Source organism: Hippichthys cyanospilos, chromosome 2 (assembly GCF_059441005.1).
Source record: "Hippichthys cyanospilos isolate Australia breed blue-spotted pipefish chromosome 2, RoL_Hcya_1.0, whole genome shotgun sequence".
NCBI lineage: Eukaryota > Metazoa > Chordata > Actinopteri > Syngnathiformes > Syngnathidae > Hippichthys > Hippichthys cyanospilos.
This window is the reverse complement of record NC_142370.1, coordinates 13198463-13220412: the sequence shown is the minus strand read 5'-3', so window position 1 is coordinate 13220412 and position 21950 is coordinate 13198463. Positions and strand designations below refer to the sequence as shown.

Here is a 21950-nt window from a genome sequence, read left to right as displayed (position 1 = left end):
CAGGTGGATAAACACAATAGACAATATGTACATACAATAATAAACAATATTTACTGAAGTTCATGGCAATCAAGAACATGTTAGCATTCAGTCTAAATGAAGAATATCTCTGCAATTATGGTTTTGTAGTGTTCAACAGAAATGAATAAACGCTGGAAATAGTGATAGTCATTCAGGTTTCCCATTACCCCCTGCCCATCAAATTAGAGTCACGTTACACTCAGCAAGAGAGCATAAACGTGATTCCAGCTTCCCCAAACACCTCCGCCACCCCCTACGTCAACAAGAGCGGACGTCTTTTATTGGATAATCAGCTTAATAGACACAAGGGGACAAACTCAAGTCCTGCAGTACGCTTGTCTAAAGATCACGGCGCAAAATACTCATCACCCCCACCCCCCAGGACGCCAGTTTTACTTTAAAGTCGAATGGACGCAGCCGATCAGGATCAGTATCTTAAGGACAAAGATTATTTTTGGAGTCTGGGATACAAATCCGTTAATCTTCCCTGCCCATTGGGCAGATTAGCCAAGGCTACGGCAGCGTGAGTACCACGCAGGATCAAGTTAGGAAAAGGACCGAAGAGGGGCAGACTAAGAGGGGGGGAAAAAAAAAGACATCGGACGTCTTGAACAGCAGCACAACAAGGCCGAAACAACCGAGATACAAAGATTTGTGTGCAAAGATTGAACAGCAGAGCAACACAAGAAAAAAATGATCGTTTTTACCAAAGCAGCCTTTTTGAAATGAGAAAAAAAAAGTTGTCAGGCTTTATAAAAAAGAAGGAAAAAAAATGACCTACTGCTGCTTGATCCTGCTAACAAGTTGTAAGCTGATTGATCGTCTGCAGGCTCGCTCTTGTACCTGACCTTTCCCCTCATCTGACATGCAAAGAACACACTGCTTTTCCACAAACAGAAAATAATCCAACGTCATAGAACATAACGTGACATTTGTGAAAGGCTACAACAAATTCAATAGAATTTCATTGAATCTCTGTGAACAAAATACAGATAACTCTTGCAACGAAAAACAGAATAATCATCAAATCATTTCAGTCTGAGTCTTGTGAAGCCTCCTAATCAAGTGCTGAATTTTCTCACGTTTCTGTCGCACCTCTTGCCGCGGAAACCAGCGATTCAAAACCAGAGGGGGCTCAAAGTGCACCACGGGATTCTAGGGAGAGGAAAACATCAATTAAATGGGACACAAGTCTCTGTTATCTTAGAAAAAAAAACGAAGTGCTGGCTCTAACAGTTTAGGTTTTAGCAGCAGGACTTTAAAAGGACCTTTACTTTTACACTATTTTCAACATAGATATATTGCTATTTGCTTTGTACTATGATTGATTGTGACGTAAGGTGGAACCACGGACAGAACCCACAGGGATTGCCAACTAGGGAGCATAAATGGAACCGTCAACTGATTGAGATTCGTTATCGTCTTATCAAAGGCCTTGTGAAGAAGAATTGATTAATTTGTGTCTTGACCCTAGCATATATATATATATATATATATATATATATATATATATATATATATATATATATATATATATATATATGTGTGTGTGTTTTCAATTTGCATATGCAAATTTAGCATTTTTATTCTGCTTCCATCATTGTCAGTGTTTTATTAGGACAAAAATTAAGCCATTGCTATGCACTTAAAACAATATGTTCACTTTTTCAGCATAATACCAATACAAGTACTCAACTCTTGAGTCGTCACAAAAACCAATACACTTGTGTTTTTTGATGCACAAAAATTCCCCCAAAACAGAGAGACGTTTGCATTTCAATATCACATTTAGCTTTAAAATTTCATGACTGGCAATTTTCTATTATTCTAATTTGTCATTTCTAACCAGGAGAGTGGCTGATGATAGTATTGGCTGACAATGTGAGTATACCTTAAAAAAAAGGCCATGTATCGACCCAATACCGATACTCGGTATCCATACTCGTCCATTTCTAATTCAATAGGATTCTTTTTTTTTCTCTCTACTCAGTGCGGGCACTAAATTAACAAGAATGACTGCAATGATTTTTTTTTTCTGACTGATACCAGTCGAAGATTCAACTCATGAGTACCAAGGGACCGATTACTACTGGTACTTTTGCTAACATTTCAATCAAACCAATGAGTTTTGAAGAAAACACTTTTATTTCTGACAAAAGGCAGTATAATTACTTTGTCATAGAGGATGAAGTCCAAAACAAAACATAAACATCTCTCTATGAATTGAGGATTCCTTTGTCATTAAGTCACAGAGGTATAGTGTCAAAATAACAAAGCCCTGTGTTTTAATACCCTTTGTTGAAATTTTAATTGAAGTGCAACAAAATACAGGTTCAGCTGTCACCTCTAAGTAGGAAACTAGAGCTTGGGCAATATGACAGAAAAACATCAAGTAATTAATAGTAGCCGCTATGAATAAATACTGAGTTTCTTTCCCTATTTGGAATAAAATTAAAAGGAGTAAATATAAGATACAATAAAATACAACCATTTCAATCAAAAATACACACACTGCCTGCCATGCATGTCATTTGCTTGCTGATAGAAGAACATTCATAAAAGGGCGCCTTAAGTAGAAATCACTGCTCGATACGTCAGCCATCAGCTGCATCGATACATTTCAGCAAGGCTTGTAAATTTTTTGGTTAATAAGAGAAACTATCGTGTTTATTTTTCATTGTGCCATACCATCCAAATGGATACTGATCACTGTTGACATACATTTCAGTTTGCTTTTGTACCTGAGTACATGAGTGTGTTTGTATTTCAAGACATTTTTAATATAATTATTTATATGTAGATCTTGCCAAATATATAGTACAGATTGAAACATAATGAATTATTTAATGTGTGGTCACATGTATCACCTGAAAGAAGCTCTCCACATATTGCAGAAGGTACAAGCCGCAGTCACTGCTGTTGTCCTGCTGAGGGACACTACAGCTATAGCTGTGCATGCTGTCGGAGGTGAAGGCGCGATGTAGGCCCCTACGTTCTTCCCACTCCACCTGCAGGTAGCTGCACACACCATCGCTAACACTCAGATGGCCACTGGAAAGTGCCCACTAACAAGCGGTTTCCATGTGTTGTTCTTCTTTCACTGAACTGAGTGAATATGAAACAAGCTGCGAGTGCTTCACTTTTTCCACTTTTGCTTCTTCTAGAATTACTTTTTTTTATAAATGACTACATCAAGATTATGTAGACAATTCCTAAATTAATTAATTTAATGCCAAAATCCTATTTGTACATCTTTACAGGGTGAAGACATTCAAGTGATTTTTCTTTTTGAAATATTAAGTTAAAGGAGGGCCTGAAAATAGCATTGAATGTAATGTTGAAAAAAAAAACAGCTTCACAAGGTGGTTGAAAAATCAAGGTACAAGTTGACTCATAATGCTTGGAATTGAGGCTGTAACATAAATTGTAGCAAAAGTGAAGCACTCTGAGTACTTTACGAGAGCTCAGTATATCTTATACACACTCACTCTCGTAGAAGCTTGCAAACGTTGTCATGCTCCTTCGCTCTCAAAGAGTCCATTACAAGGATGCACGGCCTTCAGACAAAAAAGAAACACTATAAGAAAACAAACAATGTCATATGAAGCTAGGGCCCGACAGCTACAAATTTTCGACACCGTTTTTTGGCAGAAAAATACCAATGACTTTTTAATCAGATTAATTGAAAAAATTATCGTGACCAAAATGGCATCTTTTCTCCAAATGCATCTCAGTAGATGTCAATTATATGCAGAGTTTCACTATTCGAGGGGTGGCCAGGTGCTCCCCCGAAATTACTTCTCTGCACAACTTCATTCTGCATTGCTCACCTGCATTTTTTGTAAAAATCAATAGTTGCTTTTTGACTGACAGGTCTGCAGAATGACGTCTTGAAAAATATCATGAGATATATTTAAGGATACAATGTTATAATATAGATTTGAGTGTAATGATACCGGTGATACTCGTATAAAACTGCTTTAAATGGTTACAGTATATGAAGATCGAAAATTTTTAATTTTAAATTATTGGCCATTTGTTTCAGCTGATGTTTGGAGGGTGATTTGATGGGTCGGGCCCTACTATTCACCAACTCGGCAGGGCACTCACTGCGTCATCAAGAGCTCCCTCACACAGCCTTGTTCTGTACAGGCCTGAAAAACACCCCATTTCAATCTTTACTGATATGCTAATTGAGCAGCAAAATGCAGGTATGTGTCATGATTAATATGTACTAATAATAATATTTACCGGGTACTGTTCTGATCTCATAGTGAGCAGCTTATACCCGCCTAGACACACATAAGACATGTGTTAAAACACATGTTAAAACACATGTTAAAATGTCGCAGGTTAGAACTGCAAAATTAATCAAATTTTAATTGCGATCAGGATATTGGCTGCCATTATAAATTAAGCTGATTGTCAGCAATATTAACATTTAAAAAGTCAAGCTTTTTTTTTTTTTTAATTACAGGTCAAATCAAGCACTTTATCATCCTACCAACAAGAGGCAATGTTTCCTACGTTTGCATGACAAAAGCCTCAGCTTTTCTCAGCCTAATATATTATTTACCTGTGTGAATTGGCATTGAATTTCTCACCTGACTCCTAATACATATCGTGATTGGAATAATGACCAAAATAATCATGATTATTATTTTGGACATAATCGTGCAGCCCTACCGCAAGTGAAACACAGCTCAGAAATGTAAATACCTGTATGCTGCTTATAACGGCGGCCATCCTGAGCTGGGAAACAAATCACTGCCAGGTACCAGTGAGATCTACAGAAAATACCCGGTGTCAACAGGAAAAGAACAGGCTGGGATACACATTTCAGGGACTTCTTGAAAACTTCTCGTACTCCTCATTGATGGGCACAAAGAGGAAGTCTTTAGTGAAAATGTCAATATGGCGAGTCCATGTCTTCACCCGCTGGTGCCGCAGGTGCGCATCTCTGAGAACAAAATCACAACATGCTACACTTTTTTATCATAACATTTTCATTTCTTTGACAGAGGTCTTTCTTACGGGATGACATCAGCATCCTCGCTGGGGATTTGCCCTCGGCTTAGATGTTTAAAGAAGAAGCTGCTGTAGATGTGACTCCGCTCGGCCACAGCGCGACCTCCACCCTCCACAAAGAGGAATCTGGGTGAAGACAACAGTGAGTGTAGCCGAGAATATTTCTTTCCTTTGACTGACATTTAACATTGACTCACTTGAGATAAAAATCAATGATGACATCATTAAGGTACTGAGCACTTTCAAGACAGGCCAAGTCTTCCGTTGTCACTGTGATCCGGCCTTTAGAGGGTGCCGGCGGATACTGGATCAACCTATCCAATAAATCAGATCATATGGTGTGAAAAATGCTTCACAAGGTGGTTGAAAAATCAAAGGTGTCAAACACATCCTCCCAAAATCCATCCTATACATTTTTATCCTGTGTCCATTTTGTCTTAGGAAAACACCAAAGTTAACAATATCCCACCCAAAAACATGAGACATCAATGGAGAGGCCATGATGTACTCAAGTGATCACACTAGGACTTCGTAGGATAGCTCAAACGTATCAATAGATAATTGACCAAAAACAAATGTCCACCACAGTGAATAGGCTGGGTCTCAGGACGATATGGCCTGCTGCTGAAATTGTCCCCCTGGATGAATTTGAAAGTATTCTATTGATTATTCAATTGAGTAATGAAATTGAATAATATTTTACTTTGCATTAAAGTGTGTTCCGACATTGATTGTTGTTGTTTACTTGGTATTACATTTAGTGATAAAAAAACAGGTAAACAACAAATAGATATTACACATGAGAGATTGATATTTTACTCACATCGCCTTGTTAAATCTGATAAGGTTAATTGTTTTGGTATAGTACGGTATACAACTATTCATATTAACTAATTCACTAACATTGACGACGATAGACATCAAAGATCCAATTTTCCTGGGCTCACATTGAGTAAGGGTTAGAGGTTAGTGACCCTCTACACTCTAAGTGATCCCAGCAATAAGTTATGAGTTATAGATATTTCAAATTACACCAGACACTGGTAATTAATAGATAGTCCTTTGACCTGCTTGCCAGCCGCAGAGCAGATGCTTGATTTCTGTTTCTTCTCAGTGGATTGGACATAGCCTAGTAGACAACGCAAACACAAATCACACATGATAGGCGGAATGCCACCTACGAGGAAACTCGACAAGATGTTGGTCTTACCGGTGACTGACCCAGCAGACTAAGGAGGTGTTCATCCAGTGGGGTGGGGCAGTTGCAGATAAGCAGGAGTCCGTCAGTCCGGTTCAGGGGGGAGGTCAGCCCCCCTGCTGAGGAGGAGCAGCCATTCTTGAATTCCGGCATCTCCAACATAGATGCCAGCAGTGCAGCCTGGATCTCGGGAAGCTGCTCAGTCATCACCATGAGAAGAATGGAGCATGGTGGCCCTGTGGCCCCATAAACAAACATGTCACTATCATTACTCTATACAGATACATTTTTGGTGCATAAAAACACCTTTTTGCTATTTCACAGGACACAGAAGATAGCTCTCCTTGAGTTGTGAGGCTCTTGGCAACCATAGCTCAACTCTACACACTCTACTATTTTACATAAGTTATGAATGTACCATAACATCCCACTCTGATCTTGCCATAGTTGTCCCTTGGGTAAAAAAAGCGTCAGCATAGCATTTCTGGAGACCTCCATTTCAAACAAATTGGACGGGTCTTCCGAAGATGACGAGCCATGGAAAAGCAACGAGTATGTTTGAACAATTGACAACGAGGAAGAACAGTATGTCTGCGAGTTATATCCATACATTGAAATGTGAGGAGCTGATTGGCGCGTCTGTCAGATAGTAATGACTTAGATAAATTACCGGTAGTATTCAGCTGTGTAAAAAAATAAAGCACTGAAACTTCAAATAATTTTATTGTTGCACCATCATGTTAAGCATTTGCGTCTACATGCATATGTAGAATGCCTTGCAGTCTTGTCTTGTCCCCCCAACTGCAACAGTATATTACTTGATATGCAATGTAGAAATGCCTTTACTTTAAAGTACAGTAATTTTACCACTTTAATAAACACACACACACCATACGTTTTAATTGGACAGCTATGATCTATGTTACCACTAATGTCAGGGGTAGACTTATATTCGCGTTTTTGTAAAATTCACCCAAATTACAGTTAAAAAAACTGTACTTATAAGCGAGGTTGACTTGTACTCGAAGAAATATGGTACTTTCCTTCTTAAAGAATTTGACAGAAGACCAAATATAAAATAAGCACTTCAACTATCATACCAACATGGTAGGCAGTGTAAATTCAAATAAAGTGAAAACTACTCCTGATTTTACCTCGGGCACTGGTGTTTTGCATGAAGCTCATCTCTCTGTGCAGCATGTTGGCCTGAGCGTCCGTCACCCACAGGAAAAGCAGCGATGGAGGGGGCCCTATCACATCATCAAGCAGACTCCCACCCAGAGCGAAACTGCCATCCCATAAACCGTAGCCTTGTACTTGCGATGCAACCACAGTGACCTGGCCTTCATTCTCTCCTACGGGACAGAGGCACTGACACAATCAGACACTCCAACACAAGTACACAATTCAGAGAAAATGTTTGGTACCTTTAAGGGGTAGAACGATTTCATTTGATGTAATCTGGAAACAAAGACACCAAACTCGCATTAAAACCTTACTCATTATCAACTGGTTACACTTGTTTAACATCAGAGAAAAACAAGAAAAAAATTGCGACTCATCACTAACTTTTTTCTTTTTAGAATAAGCACGATGAATAGTCAGATTAGTGATAAAGAGGAGGAAAGGATGGGATACCCTTTGGTTAAGTCAAGCTAGTTCAAATGCTGTGTACTGATTTTACATTGATTGCAAGATTTTACTCAAGTAACTGTTGGAAGCTTTGTGGATAACAGTTGTTGAAAACAAGATTACTTATGATTAATTTTGCAATTAATCAAAACATTTTCGATTACTTGACAGCCACAATAACTATATATATTTAAATTAGTATCACAATCCCAGATCTACTGAAGAAAACGTCAACAAACGCCACTGCAACCAATAAATGTCTCCAGTATTGCTGACATGTCACCTGTCACTTAGTGATGAGAAAATGAAGCCTCATAAACTAATTGTGAATTTTTGTTTTTTTTTTTTGCTCCTCCAGGTGGTACTTTTGTCTTAACAGTGCAGTGGAAATAATAATAATACGTTTTTTTGATAAGCGCTTTTCAAGATCAGTTTACATAAGGAAGAACATCAAACAGCATAAAGTACACACATTCAACACAAGAGACTCAGCTAAACATTAAAAGCAATTAGAATAAGCAAGGTGTAATGTAAAAATGGAAATGTAATTCATTTCCATTGGACTGGCCTTTATTTTTAAACCAAAAGCACATTCTAGAAGAGTTAAAAAAAAAAAAAAAATCACAAATGGTTTTTGAGGCTTAATTGTCCCCTAGTTACTGTCACTTGGCTGCACACTATGAAGTGACAACTCCACATCTTACCATCATCTTCCCGCTAGCATCAAAACGCATCAAGCCGAAGTGGAGGCACAAAAACTCCAGCTCGAAGAAGCACGGCATATGAAGGTCTCCTCCTGGGGTCTGCTGAGGTAATTGATTCCGAATAGGAGTTTGGCCAAACAGTTCCCTCTCATCACTTTCATCCAGCTCATCATCCTCACTGGACAAAACAACTGCAAGAAAAAAAAAAACATTGAGACACAAGATGGTTGCAACAAGGAAGTTGGTGGCATGGTTTGTTGGCAACTCACTGAGTTCCGACTGGGGCTTTTTCCTGCTACGCGAATGAAGACAAGCTGCTCGGCTGATTTGTTTCTTCTTTCTGAAGGCCATCCAAATATTTCTCTCTTTTTCCCCCGGTTCCTCATTTGCCTTGCTGGCCATCCTATGGCCTTGTTGGCCATCCTGTTGAATATTCAAGAAGATGATGCTTTATTTATCGCTGAAGTAGACTGACAAGAGGGCAAAGGATAATTTGGGGAAGTTTCTTGATTGACTCAACCACAGCAGATAATTACATGACCTTTTTTCATCACCTCATACATAGTATCAGTCTCTTGTGGTATTTTGTATTCCAGCAAAGAGGAACTCAACCTCCCATCATGCAGGTATCCACTCAACTCACTCAGCTTGTCATATACCTCTACAGTCACACATTTAATGCTTGAAAGCAAACCTGTGGAGACAACATTAGCAATTTAAGCTATGCAAGCTTCAAATTGGTACAACGCAAAGAAACAAGCATGCTTATGTAGACTGTACTTGCGTTTGTGAGGAGGACAACACACCGAGGCAGCCGGCTGGAGAGATCGCTCTGAGGTAAGCACTGGGCACCATCTGGTGGACAAAATGAACAGTATTAGCTTGGTGAACACAAATCTGATTCACTCATCCCACTTAAAAGATGTTTTCTTATCAGGATGTTTAAAATGATGTAATCAGTAAAATAAGTGAACTTCTATGGGCATATTGGGATGTTTAAAATGATGTATACCAGTAAAATAAGTGAACTTCTCAAGACAAAGTTAGTTCTTATTATATTTTTAGTAAAGAGTGGCTGTCTTCTTACCTCATATTTAATGCACATACTATACATTTTTTGTTGTTCTGAATGAGTAGATGTGGTATGCATTTCCAAAGGTCTCTGCAATTAACTAATGCAAGTAATACTAAAACAAAGACACGTTCTAAAAATTAGACTGCTTCTTTAATTGGCTAACAAGTTTTAGTTAAAAAGAAACAAAAGTATGTATAAACTTACAGGGGCCGTAATTCCGAGTGGTTTTGCAAATTTTCAAGATCATGTTTCTAATGGTGTCATTCGACACCATTACCCCCCCCCCAAAAAAAAAAAAAAAATCAAATAGTGCAAAGGGAAAATAATATTTTTTCAGAAGAGCATTGTGGACAGGAGAATATGTCTCTATTTTCCTCTTTTTATACTGAATGTATTTTTGATGTATATAGCTATATTGTTATGTTGTTATATTGTTATGGATATATTTGTTATGTATATAGCCTTGGCACATGCATTACTGCTTTTGCATTAGCCAGAGATTTTGTGCCATCTTGTTGAATTTTTGAAAGAGCACAAAAAGCAGAATTTAGTGACTGTTAAGCAAATGGCTCAGGATTGTCTCCACAAAACACACAAGAAAATGCAAATAGTTACGTTTTGATAATTGCAAGCACACAGTTGTCCCACTGATTAACCTCCACATGTTAACTCACCCGTCTGTCGGCGTAACTGAGGGTCCCCGATGACGAGGCCCTTCCACTGACGGCTGTGTTTGGCTGTTACCGCCCCCTCTTTCCGTGTGAGTTGACGTTGATGTTCTCGAGGGCGAGCTTTCTAGTCCTAGCAACTTTTTGACAACGTCCCTAAAATGCAAATCACCAGGTGCGCGGTCACAAAAAAAACACGCTCGACGAATGTCTCTTTTATTTTGCAGAAGTCGCTTTCCTGACCTCTGATGACGGTGGCTGCTATGACTCCACCCACGCCCAGATTTCTGATCGAACACACACACAAATAAACAAGCAAGCTCCCATGCCCAATACAGACGAAGAATGCATTCAAAGCATAAATATAAAAATTCACCTTGAAGTTTTGAGCGGAACCCTGTGGTGAGTGCAAATGCTGGTGTGTGGAATCAGAGGCTTCAGTCAATGTCTTCATGTAGAACCTAAAGAAAACGTCATTGTGATTTTTGAAAAACAACACATTTTATGCACATGCTTCCCTTTGTCACTATTTTATACTGTACTGTATGCAATTTTTTTACGTACAGTCAAAAAAATCTATCGGTCTCAAATTAATGGGCAAAATATACTCCGAGAAGTGACTAATCTGTGTGTAATAGGAGAAACATAGTAAACCCAGTTTAAATGGTTCAGTATTTGTTGGAATCTTTAAAAAAATCCCATTTTTCCATAAGCGTGTTGAAAGAACTAGACAAATTTTGCGTTGAATTTTAATACGACCAACCCACTGCGTGTTGCTAGCTGGTAAACACCAAACTATCTCGCTGTACCAGTGCTGAGTAGCCGGCCGGAGCTAGCCGTTAGCTAGCTCGCCCTGCACGGTTGTTTGCGTTCGACGGTCCGAAAACAGTTCACTTTGGTCATTACAGCTGATGAAAGTTGTAACTAATGTCCCAAACATTATACAGTAAGAGCTAGCTCATTGAACAGCAGCGGCTGTAGTCACGGCTGAAACTGGCATCGTTGCGTCACTTCCGGGGGATGGGGGCACTATCGACATAATTAACTTGTCCAGTTGATCCATCCATTGTACACCTATGACAAATTTTCTTGCGTTCGGTTCAATTATTATTTACTTCAAGTATTATTATATGTGATAAAATCGTTGAATTAAAAGCTTGTAAGATCAACACTAAAAATGTTTGCTAATATATATATATATATATATATATATATATATACACACACACACACACACACACACACACACACACTGTAAAGAAAAACGTTCGTGTTAATGTCCGTTTTTGAAGCGCTACTCCGTTGTGACAAAAGATGTTGAAAAAGTATGAACATAATTAATTTCTAAGCCCCTGCACGTTTCATCCAGGGCTGCGCGAATTTTACTATGGCAACTGGGTCATGGAGAAACAAAAAAAACTGTCAATGGACCTGCGAGAAAAGGCAGTAGAAGTATATAAATCGTGAAAACAAAATAATTTTTCTCAGGATTAGAGAAAGGAAATCTCTAGTGTTCAAATTCTGATAAAGAAAATTAGTGCTTTTATTGATAACAACCAACAATCAGGTAAACCTAAAAAGAAAGGGGAAGTCAAACCAAATGTTTTCCCTACCATATTTGGTCTACTCCAGAAACACCCACAATATTAATTTGATATTACCCCTGCCGAATATGCATCAATATCAATCTATTGCAGTGGTGTAGTTAGGATTTTTTCAGTGGGTGTACGCTATTCTGGGATGTTCTATATATACATACAGAATATCAATCATAGGCTACAGCACCAGTTGAACTAACGTTAAATGTAATGTTTTACTACTCCAAAATAATCACAGGCCAACGTTATTAAGCATAACTCGAACCGAAATAAAAATTGAACGTGGCGTCGGTAGAAGTGGGTGGACGGCGTACCCCCGCGTACAATTTGTCCCTTATTGTTGACTGAAAATGGCAATCACAGTTCCCCAAGGCTCAGATAACAACCAATCACAGCTCATCTGTTTGTTTGTGTGCGTGTGTGCGAATGTAGTCATGTGACATATGCAAGCTGAATCATGATTGCGCTACCTGAGCCCTGAGAAACTATAATTTCATTTTCATTCAACAGTGTCAAAATGGTCACGCCCTGAGATGGATAAAATATGGGTGCATTTTACTGCTTAATTCAGATTCCGCGATCAAAATATTAATCATTATACAGTACTGTGCTTAGACTAGATTAGCGTCTAACAAAATATTGTTAAATGAAACATTTTGAGTTGACTTCCCTTTTGTCACGTTCTGTCATTTTTTTCTGTTGTGTGTTCATGTTTGTAGGGTTTCTGTTTATTTCTATTTTTGTTTTCTGTTAAGTTTCCCTCACGTCTGTCTGTTTTAGTGTTATTAGTTCCACCTGTCATCCGCGTGTCTCAGCCAATCCGTTTTCTCTGCCTCTCGTTTCCTCCCAGGTGTTGCCCGGCTTCTAATGATTTTTGCGCGAATTTAAGCCCCAGTTTTTGTCTAGCATTCTGTCAGGTCGTTGACTTTTCCGCTCTGTCGTGCTGTCACTCGATCCGCCCAAGTCCTTCATCATCCTTGACTAGCCGCAACGTTCCCTGTTGTCTTTCATGAGTTTGTTTCCATTTCGAGTGTTTTGGTTGTACTTTGTGTTATTTTCGTTACTGCTCATCCTGACTCAGTTTTTGATTAAATCATCTTTGTTTGAGCCTAATCCCTCTCACCATGCCGCACATGCGTGACACATTTTAAGCCATAACTGCCAGTGAGACTGTTGTGGAATGCAATGTAAAGCCCAAAAGTTGCAATACAAGGCTTATTCACGAATTTGGACTCCAGCCTTGCTGTGTATTGTTTGTTTTGCCAATGCATGTATGGGCTTTCGCTCTGGTTATTCCATCTTCCTCCCACATGCTAAACCATACGTTAGCTTTATTGCAGTCTCTAAAATGTCCATAATTGTGAATATGTGTATGTAGTTACACATTTCTCAATGTGCTCTGACAAGGACAAATGTAAACGTACATCCATGTTTTCCTATCGCGAACGTAACATGGGCAGAAGGCTCGTATCGTGTATGTTGATTACAATGTTAAACTCATGTTCGGTAAAGGTAAACGTTACTGGTCCTTCACACACATTCACGCAATCAAGGTATAATCAGATTTAATAGATAACACCCAGAGTTTAAAAAGATATCTTCTATTTCAAAGAGTTCTGGTTTATGTTCAACCAAAGAGGATAACATGACTTTTGACCTCCCCAAAACAATGTTCCTTTCTGAACTTTCCAGTTACTCAGGAATAAACATGAGAGTATACCGTTGTGATCTTTGCTTCTGGGTTCACGTCTCTTAGAATTCGATCTTTTCAATCGTTGACTTGACATGAAGCGATGTTTATCAAACAGGAGTTAATTTATTGCGTGGCGCTGATTGAACCTTGACCAGCCTTTCTACCAAACCATTAAACATTTAACACTGTTTGGTTGCAGTGCATCTACTGCCTTGCTTCACAGATTTTTGCTTTGTACACAAAATCTGTGACGACCCACTGTTAATGATTTAGCTGTGTGCGTCGGTGTGTGTGTGTATTTGTGTTCAAGTGTGTTTTAGGAGCGAAAGACGGTATCGGGTCAGTTCTTGACGGAGATCAGCGTGAAGACATTATGGCAGCTGAGCTGGTTGAATGTGTCCCCAACTTTTCAGAAGGCAAAAATCAAGAGGTCAGTTCATTGTAGTTGTTGTGTAATTGCCTGATGACCACTTGGTTGTTTCATTCATTCTGTCCACGCAGGTGGACCTCACTTTTACCAATTTCGTTCTCTTATAGCTGGTGATCTTAAGAAATTCGTATTTCAAGTGTGTTCGTCCCACCCGTCACTAAGCGATGCAGCAATCAGGAAAAAAAAAAGTCAACTGCAGGTGATTGACCCTTAGATGTCACACAAAGAGTTTGGAAATAACTGGAATTGTGTGATTCACTGACAGAGGCTCTCCGACGCTTCAATTTTAGCTGCAGGTACTTAGCGGTATTAAATTGTAAACATAGTTAAAGTGTTATTGTAAGACACCAAAAAAATTCTGCTGAATTAGTTTGACTTGGCAGCACGTGACCCCCATCAGATCGTCATTGTCTGGGGTTCGTGGTCTGACTGCAGAGGGTCAGTGAAATAGTTTGTGTTTTAAAAAAAAAAAAAAAAAAAATATATATATATATATATATATATATATATATATATATATATATATTCACCTAACTTGAACATCAATCTACTTCAGTGATAGATTTAAACATCAAACCAGCAAAAATGTGTCAAATGCTCACGTCTTTTGGTGACAAACTCATAATGGAAGTGTGGGTAAAATAAAACGACCGACAGACGGTCTGATGATTACAGTTTGGTTCGGTTTGAGAACCCCTGGTATAGATAGTGGATGGATTTTGTCACTGTGTTCAACTTTCAGGTTATTGGCGCCATCTCGGCGGCAATCAGCAACACACCCGGATGTACCCTGCTGGATGTCGACCCCGGCGTTTCCACCAACAGGACCGTATACACGTTTGTGGGCTCTCCCGGAGCTGTGGTGGAAGGAGCGCTGAATGCTGCCCGACAGGCATTCAGCCTCATTGACATGAGTAACCACTCAGGTAAGCCCACGTAATATCATCTCTTTGTACATAAATACAAATTGCAACTTTATGTAGTACCTTTAGGGAATTCAACTCCAAATTTTCTGTACAATACGTTTGATGGGCTCCTACTTGTTTTATTTAGATGCATATTGAATTTGTGTTATTTGAATTAACAAGCAAATTCCAGCTGTTTGTATCCATTTCAGAGGGAAAATTTTGCCACTTGCTGTCAACTGAAAGTGACATCACAGATGACCTGTTTTCTGAGTTTGGTCATGTGACGTTTGCAGGCTACGTAGTGATTTGTCATTACTTGTGGCCTGAGCATCTGTGATGTGAGTTTCAGTTGACTGCAAGTGGCAAAAGTTGCCCCCTGAAATGGATACAAACAGCTGGATTTTGCTTCTTAATTCAGCTATCACAAATTCAATATGCATCTAAATAAAAGTAGTAGAAGCTAATGAATGTATCAAAAATGCTTTGTGCTGGTTAGGGAAACTTGGCTAAAATATTATTTTACATGGGGCATGTGAAAAATAAGGTTTGAGAACCACCACAAAGTAACATTGTTCCAAAATGAGCACATGGATCACATTGTGCGTACACAGGTGAGCACCCTCGTATGGGAGCACTGGACGTCTGTCCTTTCATTCCTGTCCAGAATGTTAGTATGGAGGACTGCGTCCGCTGTGCCTACGTCTTTGGACAGAAACTGGCAGATATGCTGCATGTACCAGGTGGGATATTGAATTGTTTTAAAAACAACTCAACAAATTAATACAAAAAATAATCAAATACAAAAAAAAAATCATAATAATCTATAAATGAACAAGTTTGCTTTCCATAGTGTTCCTTTACGGCGAAGCAGCACGAAGCGAGTCACGAAGGAGTCTCCCGTCTGTGAGAGCTGGCGAGTACGAAGCTTTAGCAGAAAAGGTAAGACCTTGAAACAAGGGGACGCCTTCCACAGCCAACATTATGAGTGATGTGGAACAATGGTTTACATCCACTTTCATCAGACATCATCCAGCACTTGAAATCATCATCATTGTGAATGCTTGTCATATCATGTCAGGTTGTACAAGCGCTGGTAATTAGATTATTATACTAGCTAATTGGCATTGGCCCAGAAAATCCATATCGGTTGAAACATATTCGCTTATTAGATTGCGAAGGTGGTTTGAATGATTAAACTACTCAATAGAGGTTTTTCTGCACCATGGGTTCATTTTCATTTTTGTAGTTGCAAGATGAAAGAGAAAGAAAGTTCCCATTTTGCCAAATTTGAAAGGGGTATCAAAGTTTCCGCAGTAAAAAGTCAATGTTTTGTCTATAATGACTTTGTCAATTACAAATTGAACTGGCTGATACCTAAGTCTAACTCTGTCATTTTCAGTTAACAGCATTTTAGAAATGATGTGTTTAAAATGTAATGATGGGACAAGAATTTTTTTTTAGCAAATTACTTGTAGAAAAATGTTAACGTTAGCAAAAAGGTGCACAGTCTGGTGTGGGAGCCACTGGTTTTGCAAATTTTTGAAGCGGGAGGCGTAAAATTGACAAAATTTGACTGTTTGTGAAAAGGGGAAGCTTATTTCTCTCTTAGTTGCATGGTGTTGATATTTTATGATCCTTAAAATGGAGGATTTTGCTACCACTTATATGTTAAGTCGAGAATAATTCTATAATGTAAAATGTATATGTGCCTCAATAAAGGGTGTAAAAAACTAATATATCACTAATATATACATATGTCAAATATCTTGGATTCACACTTTTAGAGTCACCATTTGTAGTAACATTTTCCATCGCTTGTCAAATGAACATCCCTGTCCTTAAAATAACTGTTTGCATGCTTCTGCTGCTCAGCTGAAACAGAAAGAGTGGGCTCCAGACTTCGGACCCGCCACCTTTGTCCCATCATGGGGCGCCACGGTGACAGGCGCTCGCAAATTCCTCATTGCCTACAATGTAAACGTGATTGGCACCAAGGAGCAGGCGCATCGCATTGCACTGGACATAAGGGAGCAGGGCCGAGGAAAAGACCAGGTTGGGAATATTTGATTTGGAATGTCAAACACTTCAAATGTCATTTTTTCATGAGCTCTCAGCGACCAAACGTGTGTGGCTACATCCCAGCCAGGGTTGCTGAGAAAGGTTCAAGCCATCGGCTGGTACTTGGACGAGGCCAATATTGCTCAGGTGTCCACCAACATCCTGGACTTTGAGCAAACGCCTCTCCACTGTGTCTATGAGGAGATCTGCAAGGATGCTGAGGTCAGAGGTTTCAGCTGCACACCCAACCTCCAGACAATTGCTTCTCAATGAGTTTTTACTAAGCACCTCGAAGAAAGAGAAACTATTCCACGACCCCCCCCCCCCCCCCCCCCCCAAATCACTGCTGTGACTATAAATGAGATCATTATCTATGAAAATTGTATATCTAAAAAGGAATCATTTTTAACTTCAACAGAAAAAAGCCATTTAAAGCAACTTTCAGCAAATGTTAATTTTACTTTTTAGAAGGTGCATGCAGCTTACAGCTTATCTGAATCTGGAAAAAAATAGCGTGTTTGACTAAGGCATGTGAGTTTTACAAATACGCGAGAGCCTTTGACGGGAGCATCTAAGAGCATTTGGCTAGTCCTTGTGAGAACAGGATTTGTATGTGTACGCGCCTGTGTGTGGGCATGTGTGTGTGTGTGTGAGAGACTGACCGTTGCCTGTGAAATCTTCAAAGCACGAATGTTTGACCAGTGTGTGAGACCATTTCACTAGTGTTTCGGAGAGTGTTCGACTATGGCACGGGAGCGTGTTTGACAATTGTGTGTCTTTCACGTGTGTGTGACTGGGTGTGTGAGAGCATTTGACACATATTTGAACAATGTTTCTGAGAACATCTGAATAGATGATTTAGAGATTTTGATTAGTGCTTGTGAGAGAGTTTGAACAGGTTGTGTGAGAAAATTTGACAAGTTTGTGTTAACAAGTCTGTGAGAATGTCTGACTATGTAAGTGCATTTGACTAATATGCGTGAGATCATTTGGCCAGTGCTTGAGAGAACATTTGACTAGTTTGTATGAGAGCATTTGAGAAGGGTGTGAGAATTTTGACAATCGGACAGCCTTTCACACTAATAATAGTGAGCTTTCGACACGTTCTTGTGAGACATTTGAGTAGCTTGTATGAGAGCTTAAACTCGCTTAAACACATGAGTTTGACTCTTGTGTGAGAGGAGAGCCTTTGAGTGTGAGACCTAATCCTAAATAATGTCTCTGACGGCGCCCCAGGGCCCTCTACTGACAATTCTCATCCACCCTCAGGATCTGAAGCTGCCCATCGTCGGCTCTCAGATCGTCGGTTTGATCCCTCTGAAAGCTCTTTTGGATGCGGCAGACTTTTACATTGCCAGGGAAGAGCTCTTCATTGTGGAAGAGGAGCACAAAGTGCGGCTGGTGAGGAAAGCTTCACCTCAGGACGCTGCCGCATGGCTCCTCGGTATTTTAATTTTGTAAGGCCTTGCGTTTGTGGTCAGGTGATCAGCAAACTGGGTCTCGACTCGCTGGGTTCATTCAAAGCCAAGGAGCGAATTATCGAGTGAGTTTCAACGTTTAAAGACTAACTTCTGATGTGTATGAGATTACGAGACACTTGGGAAAAAAACTACCTAAAAAGACAATGTGTATGACTTAGATTTAGTTTTTCATTACGAACAGCAGGAGGTGTTGCATTTACTGTTGTCTGTAGCTGTAACAGACAAGGCAGCCTCCAGAGGATGGCCACCCCCCATGTAATGGCATTTAATGAAAACTAGAACAATTATATTTAAAACATAGCGTTGGTCTTTAAGAACACATTTCTTTGCAAGCTTTTGAAATGTATAATCACTTAATTTATTCCTTTACAATGAAAAACTGTAAATGTTACACATTGTCCCTTTAAGGAAAGAAGAGAAGAAAAACGTATATGTATAGGCTGTGTCCCCCCCCCCCCAACAAAGAAAGTCCCTCAAATAGTTTGGCATGTTGCACAAAATCTGAAAGCAAAAAAAAATAATAATTTACTGTGAAATGTCCACAATACATGGCACAATGAAACAAATAACTGAACAGTGAACACAATTTCATTGCCCAATTATCTGAACCTGCATACTGCTGTACAAAGATGGAAGGCTCTCATGCTATAAAAAAATGCATGTTCCCATGTTACTCATGAAAAGATGAACAAAACATGCTGAGCTAGTAATTAAAAAAAAAAAAATACCTGTATGTGTTTTCAGCTAAGATAGATTTTTATTTTTAGAGCCAGAATATGATGATTTTATGGTTGCTTGCAGTCTCAAGTAGTTAACATAAGCTTAATTATTTAATTAATTAATTTATTTTAGTCCAGTAGCTTGTGATAGTGATTCATATAATGAACCAATTAAAAAGGAACTCAACTGGTATATAGTCACATTCACACTCGCAGCGTACCGGAACTAAACCACTGCTCCACCGAGTCGCTCTACATATCATTTTCAGCAAGATTGTAGCATTCCAGTTTTTAACCTGCACATTACTTCCCTCCCCGGACAGGTACATGGTGAGTACGCAGGACGACGGCCGCCTGGCGTCGCTTTCCCTGCGGCAGTTTGTCCGCAGCGTTGGCGCTCGGACGGCTGCGCCCGGCGGAGGCTCGGTCTCCGCTGCCTTGGCTGCTCTGGTAAGCTCGCGTATGCCAGTAAGTTCTTGCTAAAACTTGTCATCGGTGTGAGAGTTTTTTTGCGCTGCAGGGAGCGGCACTGGGCGCCATGGTGGGCCAGATGACATATGGCAAGAGGCAGTTCGAGGCTGTGGACAGTGTGATGAGGAGGCTGATTCCTCCATTCCATCACGCCATGAATGACTTGTTGGACATGGTGGACAGTGACTCGTCCGCCTTCAACGGCTATATGGTCTCATTCTTTTTTCTATTGATCCCTCGCAGCATCGTTGGGTTAGTGCTTCGTATGAACTCTGTTTTGACTCTAGGCTGCGCTGAAGATGCCCAAAAATTCTCAGGAGGAAATAAAAAGGTACAGAGACTTTGGAGAGCAACTTGTCATACAGCAGCATGAAACATTTCATTTGGTGTCCTGGCAGGCGGGAGGTGGCCTTGCAGGAAGGCCTGAAGCAAGCAGTGGGTGTCCCGTTGGCTCTGGCTGAACGGGTCAGCACCCTCTGGCCATCACTTAAGGAACTTGTCTTATACGGGAACATCAGCTGCAAATCAGATGTTCAGGTGGGGAATAGTCAGTGGAGGAATCCGGCTTATGTTATTATGAAATGTTTGAGAAGCCATTGTCTGTGTGGCTTCCAGGTTGCAGTGAAAGCGTTGGAGACAGCAGTTTTCGGGGCTTACTACAATGTCAACATTAACCTTCGGGATATCACTGATGACAGTTACAAGATGCAGGTACAGGTTTCCAAATGCCATTTGAATGAGCCTCCGATTATTTTTTTACGACGGTGTCCCATAATTCCTTTAGTCTGTTTATGTTGACACTTTGAGTAAAAAAAAAAATCCAATTCATCATTTGTAGGCACAACTATTAAAAAAATAAACAGGGAAAGAAGCACTAAATGTCAAAAAGCTGTTAGGGGAGTTTAGTTGGCAACATAATAAAGAAACATGATGCCAGTCATCATTTTTATTTCAACAGGAAAGGCCTGGTACACACACAAGGAGGATCAATGATATTATGCTTGATAACATTCAAATTGAAAGAGTCCATGTACACGCATTTCTGGGTGTAACCCTTGATGCTAAAATTTATTAGCAGCTCTGATGAAGAAATCAACTTTAAAAAGCTTCATAAATATCACTTCTCGCATCTATTAAAAAAAAAAAATCATGAAAAGTAACAATTGAGGTTTCTCACTTTTTAGTTGTGATTTCGCCCTAATGTAGCAGTCAATTTTTTTCTTTTTCCATATTCGGCATGCTGTATGAACAAGATGTACATGCAACATGAGTCATGTGAACAATTCTTTTTTTAGTAATCCAAGTCATCGCTGATGTACTGTACTGTGTATTTAACACACTTTGTCATTTATTTGGAGAATGAGGGGTAGGACATTTATAAGTTCTTTGAACTTCAAGCTATTCCTAACAACTGGAAGTTGTTTTGCATTTTTCTCATCTATTGTGTTAATATGATGGTCCAAAAAATGACATTGTTAATCAATCGGTAAATTGATTTGATTAAACTGATTTTTGTATAAAACGCAAAATATTTGCTGCTTCTATCCAACCGATCAGACCCGTTCAAAGAGCTGCTGATCTTGGTGCATCACCGAACAAACAAACGTGTTGACATTTTAGTTGAGTTGTACCCAATCACTTTTCTGCAAATCACCAGTACCTTTGCGCCATTTTACAAATTTATGTATGAATTATCTATTAAGATTCGGAATCTCATGACCTCCCGTCCTGTCTTGCAGATTCAGTCAAGAGTGTCTGCATTGTTACAAGAGGCAAAAAGTTGCGCCACCAGCATCCTTGAAGCTGCCGACGAGCGGACCTGAGACTGGTGGCGTGCTCCTCATGGAGATAAATTCAATAAAAGCATAAGACGGTAAATGACGGCTGAATTTTTGACCACAAGTCATTAAAAAGTCTTTGCTTGAGGACAGTTTGCCTAAGAGCCATTATTTCCTACAAGCGTCTGTTTGTCAGGAGTTTTCAAGGCCACGGGAATTGCTAATGGCACCACCTGATCCATTAGAGGCAAAAGTAATTTCGGAGAAATGGAAGTCAGGCATTTAAAAGAAGCGGAAAACATTCTAAATGGTCCATAAGCAGTTCGCCGTTATTGTATCGTGTTTGTTATTAACAATTTTAATGACCTTGCCATTTCATATATACTTCAGAAGAATCGCTGTTGTGTCCAACAGTATATACAATAAATAAGATCTTGCTTTCATCTAACTTCAAAGATTAAGATTAAAAGATCATTTCAAATTTTCTA

The 21950-nt window shown here is 39.5% G+C and overlaps 2 protein-coding genes across 8 annotated transcripts; one reads left to right on the top strand and one right to left on the bottom strand.

Annotated features, from left to right (window-relative positions):
• Positions 1-26: 26 nt before the first annotated feature.
• LOC148427421 (sentrin-specific protease 7-like) lies at positions 27-11310 on the bottom strand. Of its 5 annotated transcripts, none has more exons than XM_088438611.1 (21): positions 11090-11310; positions 10703-10787; positions 10570-10613; positions 10333-10482; positions 9368-9438; positions 9138-9277; positions 8853-9006; positions 8584-8774; positions 7675-7708; positions 7402-7602; positions 6260-6483; positions 6117-6178; positions 5247-5363; positions 5056-5175; positions 4889-4981; positions 4741-4808; positions 4273-4313; positions 4132-4175; positions 3510-3578; positions 2889-3039; positions 27-1176 (listed from the first exon to the last, which is right to left on the bottom strand). In XM_088438611.1, the coding sequence occupies exons 2-21, from the start codon at positions 10778-10780 to the stop codon at positions 1045-1047; spliced, it is 2184 nt and encodes a 727-aa protein (XP_088294737.1). In that variant the 5' UTR covers positions 10781-10787; positions 11090-11310; the 3' UTR covers positions 27-1044. The 5 variants fall into 5 exon arrangements, with proteins under 5 accessions (XP_088294737.1, XP_088294746.1, XP_088294755.1 ...); XM_088438620.1 differs by having other exon boundaries at positions 11094-11310; XM_088438629.1 differs by having other exon boundaries at positions 11136-11310.
• Positions 10618-21609, top strand: ftcd (formimidoyltransferase cyclodeaminase). 3 transcript variants are annotated; one of them, XM_088438660.1, is made up of 15 exons: positions 10618-10728; positions 13928-14047; positions 14790-14973; positions 15567-15695; positions 15806-15894; positions 16828-17007; positions 17098-17235; positions 18283-18414; positions 18495-18556; positions 19537-19663; positions 19734-19895; positions 19972-20015; positions 20083-20221; positions 20300-20395; positions 21424-21609. In XM_088438660.1, the coding sequence occupies exons 2-15, from the start codon at positions 13991-13993 to the stop codon at positions 21505-21507; spliced, it is 1623 nt and encodes a 540-aa protein (XP_088294786.1). In that variant the 5' UTR covers positions 10618-10728; positions 13928-13990; the 3' UTR covers positions 21508-21609. The 3 variants fall into 3 exon arrangements, with proteins under 3 accessions (XP_088294786.1, XP_088294795.1, XP_088294804.1); XM_088438669.1 differs by having other exon boundaries at positions 10633-10728; positions 13938-14047; XM_088438678.1 differs by lacking the exon at positions 10618-10728 and adding an exon at positions 14155-14343.
• The last annotated feature ends 341 nt before the right edge of the window (positions 21610-21950 follow it).